Raw genomic sequence first — 17,403 nt, 5'->3', positions numbered from 1 at the left:
GTTTGGTTCTGTACTCTTTCTGTCATATTAAACAGTTATCAAAAGGTCTGCGCTGCCCTCTCTAAAATGTTTTTTTGTATTTTCTTTAATGCTTTGCTCTTTTAAAAATTATTATTTCATTCTGATGTGGATTACAGTGCATGCTTGAACTTTCCCCACCTCAAACCGCTTTCATGTGCTTATGCTAAAGAGTGTGCAGCATTTTGATTTGAAACACTTTCTTTAAACAGAACAGCATGAGTGCTGCGCGAGGGTCTCCCTATCTCAGGGCAAAATGCAGGGACGATAAGCTCCTACTCACATTTCAGTATTTACAGCTCCATATTTCACTTTGGATTTATTCACATCACATCGTTCTCTCTTTTCATGTCTTTGTCTCCATTTCTGGCCTGCTTCTTTCCACAGTCTAGAGAGTGAAGTCTGAGCTAGCTGAGACGCCTGGCCCAAGGCCTTGTTGCTTTATTTGCATTTCACCATGGTGTACATGTGCCAGGAAAATGCCACCTGGTGGTGATAATCCCCTACTGCAGAAATAGCTTCTTAACGTATGTGTGTGTATCACTGATGTTTGTATTAAGTCAAGGCTGTGCGGCAGTAGCAGTGAGAGAAAGTGCACCACCTTCTTCCTTCTTCCACCTGGTGCTCCCCTTCTCTTTCCCTTTCCGGCCTTTGTGCAGCTGTATTTATTTGGGCTGGATAAGGGCTTTGCAGAGACACTGGCCCCTGATACGCTCGGGGCCCCCGCCCCAGTTGACTCCTTTAAACTGAGTAGAGATGGAGGGTGACAGGATAATAATGCTGGTGTCAACACCACTTACAGGACAGTTATATCAGTATCAGCTCGGCAGGAGGACGTTCACACTCTGTTAGGCTGGGTCATGAACCGTGCTGGGGGCCCCCAACCACAGCCACACACACACACACACACGCACACACACACCAAATACTCTTCAACCACTGTTAATGAAACAGATCAGCTGCAGTTTGACCCTCTAAATGATGTAAAGTAAAAAACAAAGATCTACAACCTTCACAATGTTAAGACATTGACATGAACACAAGTGTGAATTTTATAAATTCCAATATATTCAGCCAGCCGCACTGCATACAAGAGCCTTATGGAAGAAACATGGATACATATATAAATAAAAATACAAATATATATTCTTTTGCAAACTTCAGAGCATTACATCTCATTGATGTTGATTGTACATATTAGTAATCATGAATGTATTTCAATGTCCTATAGTACAGTACAGAGCAATGTTACCAAACTCTTTAGTTTCTACATGTTTCAAGACTAATCATACATTTTAATTGGCTACTTCTTCCTATTCCTAATATTTTGTGAGATGACATTGATATTATAATTTGTTTCAGTTTCACCGAGATATATTTGTTCATTTAAAAAGAAAATCTTTAATATTTATTATTAAAGGAATAAATAATATTCCTTTAATAAATTAAAGGAATATTATGCACTCCTTTTATTTTTGTGAAAGGCTGTGGTGACCAAAAATGAGAAAACATGCTTACAGCGCTTCTAGTGGGATGTTTTGCCATAACTTTGTTTCTAGTGGGATATGAATGTGAACATTGAAATCAAATGTGGAAGTCAAAGGATTTACACCATTGTAGACTGTTTTTTGTATTAATTCAAATAAAGAAATGTTGACATCCACTAAAAGTCATATTACATTTCTTTTATTATATTTTTTGTACATATATTTTCCTACCGGTCTTTTATGCTATTTTTCAGAAGTTATGATAATTGACTCGAATATATTTAGACTCTTTGAGTTTTAAGGATTCTTGTTCTCCATATTTCTCCAGTCATTCCTTACATAAATTTATAGAACTGAAGTCTTTTCTTTTTGAAGATGCTGTTGCTGATTTTACAGCTTTATTTTTTTAGTTAGACTAATTTTGGAGGTCTGTGCAGCTAGTCCCAAATCTGTAATAGTTAGACATTACAGAATACCTTGTGGTGCACTCATAGTTGAGTAGTTGAGGTAAAGAGGGTAATAGAGGGAGGCAGGGGGGTGGTACTTAAGGACAGGGACAAGCATGGGCATCTAGCCAGCCAAATTGTACCCCTAAATCTCTACTACATCATAAACTCCACCCATTCCCTGCAACTTTAGTTACTCTCTCCAAATCCACCTTTTTCACCTCTTTTACAAACCTGCAAAAAATGTCCTGCCTTGTAATACCCCTGCCTCAAACCTCTCCTCCCACTGGGTGCATTTCTCCTCCCTTCATTCTTCCCCATCCCTCCATCTTTCTTTCTGTCCCTCTCCTCGTCACTCAGTATCCCTCTCTCCTGGGTCTTCTTGCCGTAGTGCCGTGCTGTTGGCAGCGCGTGGGCGCAGGCGGCACACAGACGGGAGCACAGATGGGCAGCAAGCTGTGCAGGGCGGCCAGGCACACCTGCTCCACACACACGAGCAGGCAGACACACAGGCTCACACAAAAATATGCATACGCACACATACAGAGCCCTACTCTGCCACCTCACCACACAGCCTGCCTGCCTGGCACGGTGGCAATGTTGCAGGAACACACACACAGAGCTACACAACCTATACATACATATAGACGTGTGTTTTATATATTTATATATATATATATATGCTTGCTTTTTATGTTGCTACATCTTCCTGGTAGAACCTAAAACAAAAAGCCATTCAAGAAAAGCTCATGACACAACATCACTAGGACTACTCCCAATACACAAAAAGCATTAGCATAGCATTTTTGTGGCTTTAGGGTCTACAGCACTCTGCCCTTTTGCTGGAGATCACAATTTTATCCATGGTAAAAAATCTTTTTTCTTTTTTTAATTTTAAGATCTCATAGCAAAACTCAATTTTTTAAAAAGTCCATATTTGTAGAACTATGCCTGTCGCTGCTCTTATCTACCTGTAGAATACACCTGGAATGCTGTGAAAAAAATTTCTACTAAAATTTGTCCAAGCTGGCCAGACTAAGACTAAAAGTCAGTAACATACTGTCCATCCTCTGTAAACTGTGCAATTGTTGGATTTCTTCATCTCCACTTTAGGCTTTTCCCCATTGGGATCGACATAGCGAATCATTTGTCTCCATTTAGTCCTGTCCTCTGCATCCTCTTTCCTGACACCAACTAACTTCATGTTCTCTTTCATCGCATCCCTAAATCTCCTTTTCATCTTCCTCTCGGCCTTCTGCCACGTAGTTCCAACTTCAGCATCCTTCTGCCGATATGATCATTGTCTCTCCTCTGAACTTGACCTAACTATCTAGGACTGGCCTCTGACTTTATTTCCAAAACATCTAACATGAGTTTCCCACTGATGCTCTCGTTCCTTATCCTGTCCATTCCAAAAAGAACCTCAACATCTTGAGCCCTGCAACCTCCACCTCTTTTTCGTACTTTTTGTCATACGTGTGTGTGTAGTACATAAGTTCATAATGCTAATGAACTCCAAATGCAGAAATGCAGAGAGGTCAAAATCACACATCTGGATCATCACATGGGGATTTAGGATGAAAGCATTGCAGCACATGTGTTTAATCAAAGTGGTGCTAAAGACTTCTTAATACTTAAGCAGAAGTCTACCCTGATATCACACACAGACATAAATGATTGGGGAAAAAAATAGAACAGGAATATATAGCTATTTCTAAATATATAAATAAAAGAGAAAAATAAAATAACGTCCAATAAAAGAGCTGAGTGAACATCTGTGTGGGATAGCCAGGGGGATTAGGAGGGTTTGGAACATTTTAAGCGCATTAAGGATTAAAAAAAGGTCAGAATGTTTAGCAACATACCGATAAACCTCTTAAGCGAAACCCAATTGGGAGGCTGTACTGTGTTATCCTGTGTTTTGGGGAGGAGAGCGGCGAAGAGGGGGAGGAGAGGTGGAGAGGATGTTGTAGAGTTGACATTTGTTCCAACAAGGAGGGGAATCACATTGTGGTATTACATACTAGCTGGCGAACACATATGGATGCATGCAGCTCTGATTTGACTGCAAATCCTAAATAATGGACTTGATGGTTTATATGATTTTGTTGCTCATGATCATTGCTGCATAGATTTGCAATAAGCAGCATTGTTGATAAATGCGTGTGACGGAGTTGACATATTTGGTTATTCATGACTAGTACCATTCTACTGCTTGAGTTGTTTTTCTGTTTCTTTTTTTTTTGGTAGCAAAGGTTGTTTTTGTGATGGTAGAATTTGTTTTATCCTGTCCTTTTTTTAGGTGGCCTCATGTTCATTTGGTCTGCTGATCATGCAGCATGACTGGCAGGCGACTTAGTTACCCCCACCTGTTGGTCAACAGCAGAATCCAACAAGTGAACAAGCAAATTCCTTATCCAAAACTCACAGATACACAATGGGCTGTTGCGTTAGTTGAACTGTGGGTTGAATGGTGTAACAGAGTCAGTATCAAATGGAAGAGAAAGTTTTGTTAATAGAAGTTGTATTGAGACTTGAAAATTACTGTCTGCATTGTTGTGGTTTTGAAGGACATACATATAAGGCAAAAACAGTAACTTGGAGAACGTAGGACACATGAAACCCCAGGAAAGCCTCAGAAATATGTCCTGAATGCCAGATAAATTGTGAGCGTTAAGTTGCACTGATGGATGGAAGGAAGAGAGCAGTGTGAGGCCCAGTAATGTATGTCAGGGCCATGATGAGTGGGGTTATGTTGATGGTGGTGGGGTCGTGGGACTTGCCCCGGAGCCTGTGGAGAAATACTGTAATCACCAACCCATGACGGCAGTCATCGCTTAGCTGCTGCCATGAAGAGTTATTATAGTTGAAGTGTAGGCAAATAGCATAAGCTCTTCAAAAAGCTTTTACTTTGTCTTTTTTAAAATTTCTGGAGCCCTTGTTGGGATATGTTATAGTTTTTGTCAGCCAATCCTTGGACATTTTTTTTGTAGTTCTGGAAATGTGAGGTGTAGAAATGTGAATGAATGATTGCACTTTATCACAAAACTAACAAATTTAAAGGCATGCACAGGTTCTAGTTCAAATTAACTTTTACCTCTCCTATTTTACTTTTTATGCAGCCTTACTTTTCATTTGCTAGTTTATCTCTCTGACAATGCTTTCTGTATTTCAATTGCAATAAATAAAATGCATATATAACCATACACTGTATATCAATTGCTTATACATGCTTTACATAGAGTGGCTACTTGCATAGAAAAATAAGAAATTAATTGTTCCTTCAAATTTAATGTCATAATTGAACTGGAATTAACATAATATTGTCTCAAAAAAAAACATTCTGAGAGCAAAATGATTCAGAAACACACTTGTTTGGCTTTGGCACACTGTTTGTAGTTGTGGTTGTAACTATTTGTGGCAGAATGGGAAAGTCCAGTTTCTGTGCCGAACTGCCTCTTAATACGAGTAAAGTGTCTTGATTTGGCATTTGCTGTACATTGGCATTCTAAAAATAACCGAATTGAATTGAGAATGAATTGGAACAGTGTGTTATCTTTTGAATAAGTTGTTCCTTAATCCTTTACTGAGTGTTTTAAAGCTTAGTGCAGGACACACATTAGGTTACAATAAACTCCTGTAAGTACGGGAAAAAGAGCAAAAAACGTGAAATTTCCTGACACATATTGATACACTAACTTTTCACCTTCACAATGTTTTTTACAATGTACTGAAAAAGAAATTGCACTATAATTTGTCAAATTGTATAGTTCACATGCAGGTTACTCACTAAACAAACATTACAAATTACAGTCTGTCCACTGATTGGCAATAGATACCTAACGTTTTGCTACAGTAGATAAGTATCTTTCTATTTTATGATGGCAAAAAATCATGACTGTAGGAATAATGAAAAGTATCTGAACTCTTACAACACATCTTTTCTCTTATGGCGAATACCGCCAAAGTCCCTGTTGCTGCTTGCATTTTTCAGTTGTTTTCTGGTAGAAAATCTGGGAATGCAAGTCAAATATTTCTTGTTACAATGTCCAATAAGCAAAACATTAACTGTGTTTCCATGACCACTCATAGAAGGTCTTTTGGTAAAATCAGATATTCATTAACCTACCATAATAGTTTTTTAAGGGTCATAATATAGCAGTATTGGATATCACAAAATAAGCACAGCTTGTCTCTTATGTACATGTCTAGGTCATGCTTTGGTTTTATCTCTGTGCATTGTTTTTAATTCACTGATTTGAAGGGCCTGCACAGTTGGCTGAAAGATTTGAGGTTAAAAATGTGTTTGTTGGCGGCAAACGCAGCGGGGCAACTAAGGAAAAGGGGCTGCAGGACTCTGATTGGGGTCGCTGAAGGGAGGGCTTTAGGGGGCTGCGGTGAGAAGATAAGGGCCTGGATGTGCGCTTCAGAGGCTGGGTGGGGGTAAGGACGGGGGGGTTGTGGCTGCTTTGGTAGCCTGCAGCTTGCAGAGCAGTGATAACCAGTAACCAAACCTCTTTTACCTCCTCTTTCACCATGTCCTCCTCACTTCACTGTGCAGCTAAATGATGCACTGTCACACTCAACAGTGGGACTTGTTTCCAGTGAGCGATGTAGTGATGTGGTGTAAGCACTGTGTCCGTTGGCTGACATGTTGTTGAACTTTAAAGTCACAATTGTTGAAAGTTCCAGTGTCCAGCGAAGTTTTGCACTCCTCAGATTAGCTAAACTTTGCTAAAGAAATGAAACTGCCGAAATGTTTTTTTGTTTTTTTTTAAATAAAAACAAACAAACAGAAAAGCAGGACATGTCACACTGTCTCTATCTGGTGTGTACTGCGAGAAAACATGGTGTGACCTGTGAAGACCAAATGATGATTATGAAGATAGGTATCGCTTTTCCTCTACTACTGACAGCATCTTATCTAACTTGAGTTTCAGCTTTCACATGTTTGGGTCAGTTGAGCATAGTGGTGCTCATTGTAACTAGCCTGAAGTAACTGGCTAAGTTTTATTTGGTTTACCAATAATGTGAGTTCATGAACAACTGATTTGTTATCAGGAAAATATGATGACTGAATTTATGTTTTGAAAATAGAATTAACTCTTGATCGGTCTCAAATTGTATTTTATAAAATTTCTGTTTAATTTAGAATAATTGTTTAGGTTTAACCTGTCATTTTTATTTTTATTTTTTTTATATTTCAGACTTGATGGGATGAAATTTAGCGCAGAGTCCTTAAAAAGAAAAATAGCCCTTTAGTTGAATGATAATACAAACTGTCCAATCAGAAACTAAATCTAGCACTGTGGTGGGAATGTTTAGAAAAGTACCGCAGATTTTTTTTACAATTCTAACACAGCAAAATTAATATTCCTAATAACACTATCAGTTTTTTATTTATAAGTTTACATTATAAAGAGTTTATCATTATCATCACACATGACCATTTTTTTATCTGATTCAATGCTTCGTTATACAGCAATCAATGTCAGCAGCTAACATGTTTTTTTCATTAAAATAAAAGTCTCAAACATAAATAAAGGGTTGTAAGCATGCAGCACAGATCTTCTGGGTTTCATTTCAATAGCTTAAGGCTAATTCCTATCAGGAGCGTTGTGGATCATCTCATCAATTTCAGTGAGTTAGTGGTACCTTTGTCCCACATTGGATGCATAGCACTAAATTGCACTGAGACAAAAGAAATTACTGGACTTGAACTATGTTTTATCAACACTTCACAATTAGTGTTATATGTTTACAGAGAAAGTTGCCTGCTTGTTTAAGAACAATACTGACACAGCGAAGGGACTCAGAATATGTTGTAGCCTATCTAAAAAGCACTACAGTAAACTACCATGTAATTTTCTTCAGTCATAATTGAGAAAACCTCTTCACAATGTTTAACAATAATGTAGGAAATTAATAAAATCTCATCGTGTCTGAAAAAGCTAACAAAGTTGTTTTCGAAGCATTAGCTCAACCATGTTGTGAAGACTGTATGCCAGCATTTTTGCTACTAACACTGGACACACTATATGGAAAGCTGGATATTGTGCATTTGTGGTATGAGACAGAGAGTTTACAGCATTATAGAGTTCTTGTGTGAAATACTACATGACGGTAAAAAGTCCACTGAAGTCAGGTTGTTTTCTCAACAGCTTTCATTGGCCATGGTATATGTTTACTCTAAGAGTCTACCTCGGTGTTTGTCCACGTATGCGTGTGTGTTTAAATGTGTCTGGGTGTGTGTGCGGCGGGGGCACTGCCACGTATGTTTGGAGCGAGTGCTGTCAGTTAGCTGGAATGCTGCACTGCCGCCAATACTAAGATGGCTGCCAAGCTCTAAGATGGCTGCCAGGATTACACCCAGCCTGTGAGAGACACACAGAGGAGCGAGAGTTTCAGCAAGACCACTCTCTTTCATTTGCTCTTTCTTTCCTTCATTCTTCCTCTTGTCTGTCTCAGTCTAGCCCTCTTTTTCTCCCTTTCTTTCTCTCTCTGAGGATAAGCAGTGTGTCGTAGGCAGCGAGACAGGTCTGTTATTGTTTCTGCTCAGTAATCTGTGGCTTAGTGTGGCTGCAAGGCAAGTGCTGCTGGCAGGAATCTCTGTGCTCTGTTATCACCTACAGCCTGCAGATAAACACCTCCTTTAGCTTGCTTGCTAGCAGGAGCCTAGCAAGGCCTGAATGGACAGCCATTACCTTACCCATACCTCACTAGCCCAGGACATGGAGAGCAGTCTTATTTACTTAATGTTCTCTATAGGAACATATGTGCAACACTACAGTTTGTGTTTTATGTCTACAAATATTAACATAGAGACCTAATTTTTGTAAAAGACTGACTCTGATACTTTCTTCAACATCCTCTTTCAACATGTCTCTCATATCATAAGTTTAGTCTTATTGTTTAATATTATTAACATGTGTTCCCATGGTGGTCTTACATTGCACAGCCTTTCCTTGTAGTTATCTCAGTGTGTAAGCATGTGTATGTGCGATCATACAAGGATTACAACATGTATTAAAGTATGAAGCAGAAACTAAAGGAGAAACAGATTGAGAGAGAGGCCAGGCGTTTGTGTGCACATGTTCACATATGTGTGTGTAAGGTGCTCTGTTTATGTAGACCAAATCCCTACAAGCAAGAAGGTATTAAATAGGATTAGGGTGAGTGATACGATTACGTGGTTAGATACTAAATGCCGTGGCAGCACACTGTAAATCATTGCACCTTGATTGTGCAAAGACAGGACCAGCAGGAGAGAACATTCTTAGACACAAGAAAATCACACACACACGCCAGAAGGATGTGTGAATTCACACATATAAATTTACAAGATGTATAACATACTCTACCACATACTGCAGGTTTTTCATATTTTCTCTCACACCTCAAATTTCAAAAAGCTGGAATCAGTAAAGCACTGAATGTTTCTTAAGTATGTAAACCACATGTTGAACCTTTGTCTTTTCTCTTTCTGTGCTTGTTGCCATGTAGAATCTGGACAATCAGACAGCTCCAGCCAACAGGGAGACACAGACATCAAACCACCACCCAATGGTAGGTACCCGCCTGGGCATTTCCATATCTAAACACTCCTAAATTGGCATAATACAATTGGTTTTATCATGCCTGTTTGCTTCAGTGTAGTCCAGCTTTGGATTCTGGTAACAAACAAGCCTTCATAGATGTTGATCAACTGGGATTTTGCAATTTACCACAAGACCTCACATTTGCATTTTGCGTTCATGTTAACCCTTTCTGTACAGGACACCTGAGTTTCCAGGACTGCTTCGTCACCTCAGGAGTGTGGAATGTGGCAGAGCTAGTCAGAGTGTCACAGAGTGAGTTATTTATGTCTTAAAGGCAACAAAGAAGAACTGTGTTAGTAACAAAGTATGATTTTCCTCTAGTATGTTTTGTAGTTCCCAGGAACTGTACCAGGATAAAGTTTTTCTATGGAAAAACTTTAGTATAGTCAATAATGTTCTCTTTGATGCTATTTTTTTTATTATTTGCTAGAATATCTTGAAAAACAACTTATCTTTATTCATATTTTGCATATTCCTATTTTCTTCCTATTTCTGTTCTTTTCTTCCTTCTCTTTTGCTCCTCCTCAGCTCCTGTAGCCACGGCATCAGGGCCCAACTTCTCACTGGCTGAGCTGGACAGCAGTCCCAGCTACTACAACATTAACCAAGTGGCTCTGGGACGGCGCTCACTCACCTCCCCTCCTTCCACCAGGTAAACAGACATCACTTTACACGCACACACACACACGCCCACACGCCGGCAGTATTGGGTGTTAAGCGGTGTATGTTGCTCAGACCAGAGTAAACATGGGCCAGTTACCCATGTTAAAGTGTGTTAAGGTTTAAAAGAATTAGAATTTCAAAATTACATTCTCCATCATAAAATTCCTACATTTTAAGTCATTTTAATAAGATGCCAGAGAATGTTTTCTCCCTGACTGTGTGAAGGATACAGTAATGCAGTGCAGCTCCTCCTGTGCCTGTTGTTCCTCACTGCACCACACTTACATTAAATTCATTACATATATATTCTGTTTTAAAATATGTATTAAAAATGCAAATACAAATAAATACTTTTTATAAATAACAGCTGTAGCAAACAAGCCTTTATGTTTTAGCATTAAGAGGTTTAAATATACTTTTAGATTTAAAACAAAAATAGTTTGATTATATTATAAGGTTATACATTTTAAAATCTAATACTGTGAGAAACTGAAATTGTGGTATTTTTTCTCAAGGTTATCATACAGTGAAAATCTCATGCTGCTGCTAAGCAATTAAAGCATGTCACTGTAGTCAATAAAAGCTTTGGATGATTGCTTATTTGATAAAAGCAATCTTAGTTGCCTAGATGCTAGTTGCCTACAGACTTGCTTCTGATCAAATATTTACCAAAAAATTTCCTCTGGCAAATGATTAATAATCAGTATAATCACCATTCTCTGATTACATCTTTTTCCTAACATTTCAAATAAACAATTAAATCACAGTTTCTCTGTTTTCAATTGTACCGCCTCCACACAGCAGGTATCACAGTCAAAATTATATATATATATATAAATATATAAATTTTTTTTGGCAGAAAATAATGGTACAATCTGTATGAAATGTCTATGGTAAAACAATCACATACATTTTTAACTACTCCATAAATGTTGTTCTTTTAAAAGAAAACTAATTCAAATGTGTTTTGAAACACTGCCAGCTATATACATTCATCTGAGTTTATGCCTTTCAAGCAGTAACTTTTTACTGTGAAGATTTTCTAAAGCAAAAGACAGTTATTTGCTGTCAATAAAGAGTTGTTTTGGTAGCTCAGCTTGTAATGAATCCATAGCTCCTCTAAATTTCTATATATGTTTGTGTGTTTGTCTGTTATCAACTTTCCTCTTTATGAATGTGATTGCTCTTCTGCTTTATTCTTCTTTTGTGTCTTTCTCTTTCTGTCTCCTTACTTCTGTCATCTGCTGTCACTTTAGGTCTGAGGTGGAGTTGTACGCAAATCTTCCACGGAGGTAGTTATAAAAACCTAAAAGATCAAAAATTTTGAGACGTAAAAAGGCACTCTCCTCTTTTTTTCTACCCTTTTCCTACACATTTGCTGCTGTGTTTCTTTTCTGTTTTGTCTGATCTGCTTTAAAAATATTGGCTCCTCAAACAAACTGAAATTGAAATTTGTCTATGTGACTGCTTCACAACTCATAATGTTGCTAAGTATTGTATTTATGTTTAGACCTGTATGACAGCTTTAGAGAAAAAACACTTTTTCTCTTCTTTTTTTTGTTTTCCATCTTTCTTTCTCCCTGAAAATGTTTTCCCATTTTCTTCAGCTCCACCAAGAGGAAGTCCTTAGATGACAGTGAGTTGGAGAGTCCAACGGATGATGTTTTTTATCCTGGCCGTTCACCTGCTGCCAGCTCTTCCCAGTCCAGTGCGTGGCCTAATGACATGGATGCAGGTATTCACTCCATCCCACCCTGCTCCTGTCACCCACTACCTGAGCATGAAGAAACTTTTGCACTCTCTTGTCTGACCGCCACCAAACCACAAAAGCCCAAGAATGATAGCCCACACGTCCTAAATAAATCAGCCTGCTTCACGCTGGTGATTCACATAGTCCTCCTGAGCACCCTCGAAAACCTCCCAGTCACTCACCCAAATAACCATTCAATTCATAGAAAAATAAACACTCTTATGTAATTAGTCAATAATTTGTCATAATTGATGAACACTAGTATTGATCTATAACCAAGATAGGACTGCAGTACTACGCTAACTAATTCTAGATTCTGATTGGTAACGTTTTTAAGCTCCAACAGCTATTACATTATGTAGTACCCTATACTGGATCAGAAATAGTTTTAAATAGAAAGCCTTTGAAATAGGAAGTTTGATTTATAGATTTATAAAAAAAAAATCACACAGAGGTTCTGGTCTTATGGAATAGGCTGCTATTTTAATCTGCAATGATTTTGAAAATCAGCACATCTATAAGTTGTAGACCCACTACCCTGTACCCACTCCTGTAAAAATGCCTCACCCATTCTACAGGCAATAACTCTAATAACCTACAACTCCATGTATAGTTCTCTTCCAGGAGAATGCACATTTTTTCACCTCAAAGCCATAATCATGCATAAAGTTGATCTTAATGTGCATATGATCAATCATTCACTACCATGATCATACACAAATTCTCTCTCTCCCCTTCCCTACTTTCTTCTCTCTCTTTCTCTTGTCTTCTGTCTCTCTCACTCTTCTCCTATCTCATTGTTAACAATACCCTTCTTCACTTTCAGTGCAGCACCATTTGGCGAGTGTGCAGGAGAGGAAGATAAAACATGAAAACGATGGCGTGCAGTTTCCTTACCATGGTTAGAACAACATTGATTACACTCATATCTATTTACTGTATCAGACTTTATGAAGCACAGTCATTCCTTTGTAAATGTGTATGTGTGTACGTGTTTCTATATATTTACAATACATACAATAGGCAATATTTGTATTTCAGATAAACATATTGTATGTCTGTTTGTGTTTACTTAAATACATTAAGGACAGTGATAGCCAAATAGACATTCAATGTTTTCATTTCTGATTATTACTGAATTAATTTACCTCAAACATTTTAATCATTATTCACATTACAAGCATCTTTATTGTTTTGTATTTTGATGTTATGTGAGTATAAAAAGGATACATAACTTCAAAATCAAGGCAAGAACAGTGCCATTGTTGAAATATAGCTTGAAGAGGTCTTGTTTGCAGTTTGCCACGTGTGGACACACCAATCAAGTGGAAGAATTTGCTCTGGTCAGACAAGAGCACAGCTGGAGTTTTTGGCCTACATGCAAAACAATATTTGTGAGAGAATTAACACTGCACATTACCATGAGCATGGTTAAACATGGTGGCAATAATGCCTGTCTTCAGCATCACAGCGAGCTTAAATGCATAGCTACCGCAACAATTGAATGATTTTAGACTAAACCACAGTTATGAGTTACAATGGACCAGTCAAAGTCCAGTGAAAAATCAAAGACATGTTTTTCAGATTTTTAAATTTTGAACATCATTCATAGTTTTTCTTCCACCTTCCGATTGTACACTCCTTTGTGTGTACACATGTACTGGGCTAACATATACAATACCAAAAACTTACATTGAAGTTTGTGTACGTAATGTGACAAGTATGAAGAAGTTCAGGGCGGAGGCCCTTAACGCACAAGAGCAGTATTCTGAACAATGCACCATTTACAAGCTTCATTGGTGTGATTCATGAGCCTTCAAGCAGTGGCATTATCTTTCATAACTGTCAGTTCTTCTTATGAAACTTTTTGAGGTCATCTTGCTCATACTGACATGAGACATTCACCGACAGTAAAATATTTACTTGTACTTGTTTTGTCTCTCACATGTGCACACTTGCAGAGGCTTAGTCATTTCCATACAGACCCTGCGCTCACACACGCATGCACACCCCTACACACACACATGCAGTGATGGTCTGCACATATGTAAAGTCCTCCCAACACACTGCAACTCGCAGCACTCCCTACCCCATCCCTCGACACGCTACCACATTGCAACACATGCTCCCCGCCCCTGCAGGTGTTCAGGTGGCTGCTCCGCCTCTATCCCTCTGTGCTGCTCTCCCCTTCATCGCCTCAAATCCATTTCTTAAGATGTTCCTGAGGATCTGAGGTGTAAAATCCATCCTCCAGCTCCCTAGCTCCTACTTTGGCTCCTCTTCCCTGCCTCCCTTCCGTCTAATTGAAAAAGGTGTACAGTGGGAAGGGCCCCGCTGAGAGAGAAAACATGTCAGAGGAGGAGAGGTTGGAGAGAGAACCCAAAAATTAGGCAAGCAAATGGGGAAAGTGGGAAGTGCAAGAGGGAATAGCAGGGATAGCTGGCAGAGAAGATGACTTTGGTGTTTTTAACTGGTGAAAGCTGATGAGGAAGAAGGGTTAATTAGAGTGTGAAGCAGAGGAGCCAAGAGTCTTGGATAGGTTTTGCCACTGTCTACTCTCACTAGAGCCTCGGTGGCTGCTCCTCAGCTTCTGTTCCACTTAGCTGTAAATGTAATTAAGAGGCTGTTCATCGGACCCACAACCGAGGTTCCTGCACAGCCTCACCTTTCATCATTTTCTCTCTCTTTACATCACCTGGTTTTTTGAAAAGATACCAGCACAATTAAAAGCCGTGTTCCTCCTGATGATTTTAATTTTTAAATCAAATTAAATGTCTTTATAATCCGAAGACGGTAATTAATATGCAAAATTCAAGTGAAAATGTGTTAAGCCCAAAGCTTCGGGAATTACCAAGTTAAACCTAGAAACAAAACAATGGATTATTGTTAAGGAAGAGCAAAAAAATACAGAGCGTATGTGCGATTAAAAGTGTGGTGTGCATCTGATTTTTCTAAACAATCCCACCTGTTATTGACAATTTTCACATGGGGATTCCTGTACAGGTGGGAGGTATATAAACAAACAAGCTCACTGGCACACTCTAGCACAAACAAACAAATTAAAGGACCCCACAGGTGCACTGCAATGTCTCTGCGTGCCGCCAATCACTCACCCTGATTTCTTTGAAAACCCCTTGCGTCCGCACATCCACACACACTTTTCCTCAAGATGCATTAGTACAAATAAGTCGCACAACAGTTTGATTCAGAAATAGATTTCTGCACATATACAGCCCAGTCCAGCACACACACACACACACCCACCCCCCCTCTCACGCACATGCACACACAAGGAGACACAGCTGAAGCACAGTCCCAGATGGTGTTTCCGTGTGTTTGTAGCCTTGGGATCCATGAGGATGCTAGAGACAGCTGCTCTACAGGGGCGAAGAGGGGTGGGGGGAGGTTACAGGAGACTATCGAAGCAACCATGATTTTAGATTAATTCCAAATTATTTGAAATTTTCCTGAGACACCGGAGGCTCATGACAGTGATGGCCTTCTTTTAAGGAAAATGTTGCATTGTCGCGGAAGCACACAGCTGGACTTCCAGTAATGCACATATGTGCTTTAAATCACTGGAGAGAGAATTCCCCAACTTTCCTGTAGTAATAATTATGCCCTGTCTTTTAAAACCACGTGTGTGTCTGTGGCTGTGTGTTCTTCAGAGGCGCATCTGGTGGTAGGCCTGTTAGTGCAAAGAGACAGAAGGGTCATCATGGGAACGCTTGATTAGTTGCCAGTGAAACATTAAGGAGTGCCAGAAGAGGAAACAGTGCAAATTTGGCACACAAACATAATTCCATATCAGACCACTGCACCGTCTGTGAAGAAATATTGTCTACAACAATCACTGATACTATCAGAAGTTCCCCTACGCAAATGTCAAACACTTTCCGTTTTCGGTTCCCTTTGTTCCCTTTTTCCTAAATACACTGATTTGTGAAATTATTCACACCCATATTTTGTCACTTAACAACCACAAACATCATTGCATTTTTGGGCGGATTTTATCTGACGAGCCAACATTATTGAGAAATGGAAGGAAAGTGATGCAGTTAACTTCAAAATACAAATCATAGAAATGTGGTGTGTCTTTCTAGTAAGGCCCCTATACTATGATGAGGCTAATTAAAGTCCAAAGCAATCAAATAGCTTGCATTTGGCTGGATTTTGCATAGCACTTTACACTATATTCAGTCATTCACACTCAGTCTTTGATGGTGGTAAGCTACAACGTAGCCACAGCTATCCTGGGCCTGACTCACAGAAGCTAGGCTGCCATACAGTAGGTGCCACAATGACTGAGACAGACGTAGCAAGGTTTCAAACCAGCAACCAGAAAAAGAATCCCTACCTCCTGAGGTACTGTCGTCCGGTCAATCAGCTGCTTTCAGATCCCTGTGGTATCAATAAAGTATTTTTGAATTTGAATTTGAATGCATGGAGTGTGCTTTTCTGTAATTTAATTTTTACATTCAATTCAGATGTTCTGTGAAGGTCTCAGAGGTTTCTAAAGACAATTTGAGTGAACTAATAGCATCTTGAAGTCCAAGACTCACATTAAACAGGTCAGGGAGAAAGCTGTAGAGGAGTTTGAAACAGGGTTAGATTTTAAAATCAAGATCTGCACTTAACACAATTTTAACACAACTCTTAAAAACCATTCTGTACATGGAAAGAGTATGCCACATCGGCAATGCTACCAAGGCATGGCCGTTCACATAGACTGAAGAAGGTGGACTGGAAAGGTAAACCAAAAGTGAAATTTATGATGTACTTGCTAGAAGGATTTGTGTGGAGGAAAACTTGACACTTTACATTACCCTAAACAGACTGCTATGGAACGTGGTGTCAGCAGTATCATGTTGTGGCAATGCTGCACACAGATCTATTGATGTATATTTTTGTTAACAATGTTGAAGAACATAAAATATTTTCCTTCCACATAAATTATGCAGTACTTTCTGTTAACACAAAGCTAAGGCAATATGAATATGTTTGAAAGGTGCCCTATTTGTTGAATTCACATCTATACTGAAGCGAAACCATTACAGTTTATTCCTTAAGTTTTTCTTTCCCCAGTTTCTGTGTGGGTTTTTCCTAGCTACGTTCTCCGGTGTCTTTCCATCTCTCAGTCTCTGCAGACTGCTCTTATTTCCACCTTTCTCCCTCAAGTGTGACAGTGTCATAGCAATCATTGCTAACTGCTGGTGTCAGAAGTGGGATTGGGGTTGTTTTCATGCTTGGAATCTCTTTGACAGTACAATACGCCCCCAGACTTGTGCTAATGTGGGGTGAGGAGGAATGTGGGGGGAATAAATATCTGCTAAAGACATAAATGGTTCACACGAATTCACTCCCACCTGCTTGAGACTTAACTCTTTCACACAGGGAGGGAAGGTTTTACACGCCTCCACACTCCAATAGACTTTCACACG

The 17,403-nt window shown here is 39.1% G+C and overlaps 1 protein-coding gene across 8 annotated transcripts in view; it reads left to right on the top strand.

The window, feature by feature from the left end:
- The window catches only part of LOC102223623 (nuclear factor 1 X-type), a 108,453-nt gene that overhangs the window by 70,864 nt on the left and 20,186 nt on the right, over nucleotides 1-17,403 (top strand). For 6 of the 8 annotated variants that reach the window (XM_023333858.1, XM_023333855.1, XM_014476157.2 and 3 more), the window contains 6 exons: nucleotides 9,455-9,517; nucleotides 9,727-9,801; nucleotides 10,078-10,201; nucleotides 11,469-11,504; nucleotides 11,820-11,947; nucleotides 12,789-12,863. In XM_023333858.1, coding sequence (XP_023189626.1) covers nucleotides 9,455-9,517; nucleotides 9,727-9,801; nucleotides 10,078-10,201; nucleotides 11,469-11,504; nucleotides 11,820-11,947; nucleotides 12,789-12,863 — 501 coding nt within the window. The remainder of the gene's footprint in view (nucleotides 1-9,454; nucleotides 9,518-9,726; nucleotides 9,802-10,077; nucleotides 10,202-11,468; nucleotides 11,505-11,819; nucleotides 11,948-12,788; nucleotides 12,864-17,403) is intronic. The other 2 variants (XM_023333857.1, XM_014476156.2) reach the window with 1 other exon arrangement.

Source organism: Xiphophorus maculatus, chromosome 5 (assembly GCF_002775205.1).
Source record: "Xiphophorus maculatus strain JP 163 A chromosome 5, X_maculatus-5.0-male, whole genome shotgun sequence".
Lineage (NCBI taxonomy): Eukaryota > Metazoa > Chordata > Actinopteri > Cyprinodontiformes > Poeciliidae > Xiphophorus > Xiphophorus maculatus.
The sequence above is the reverse complement of the archived record's forward strand: the minus strand, read 5'-3'. Positions and strand labels throughout refer to the sequence as shown.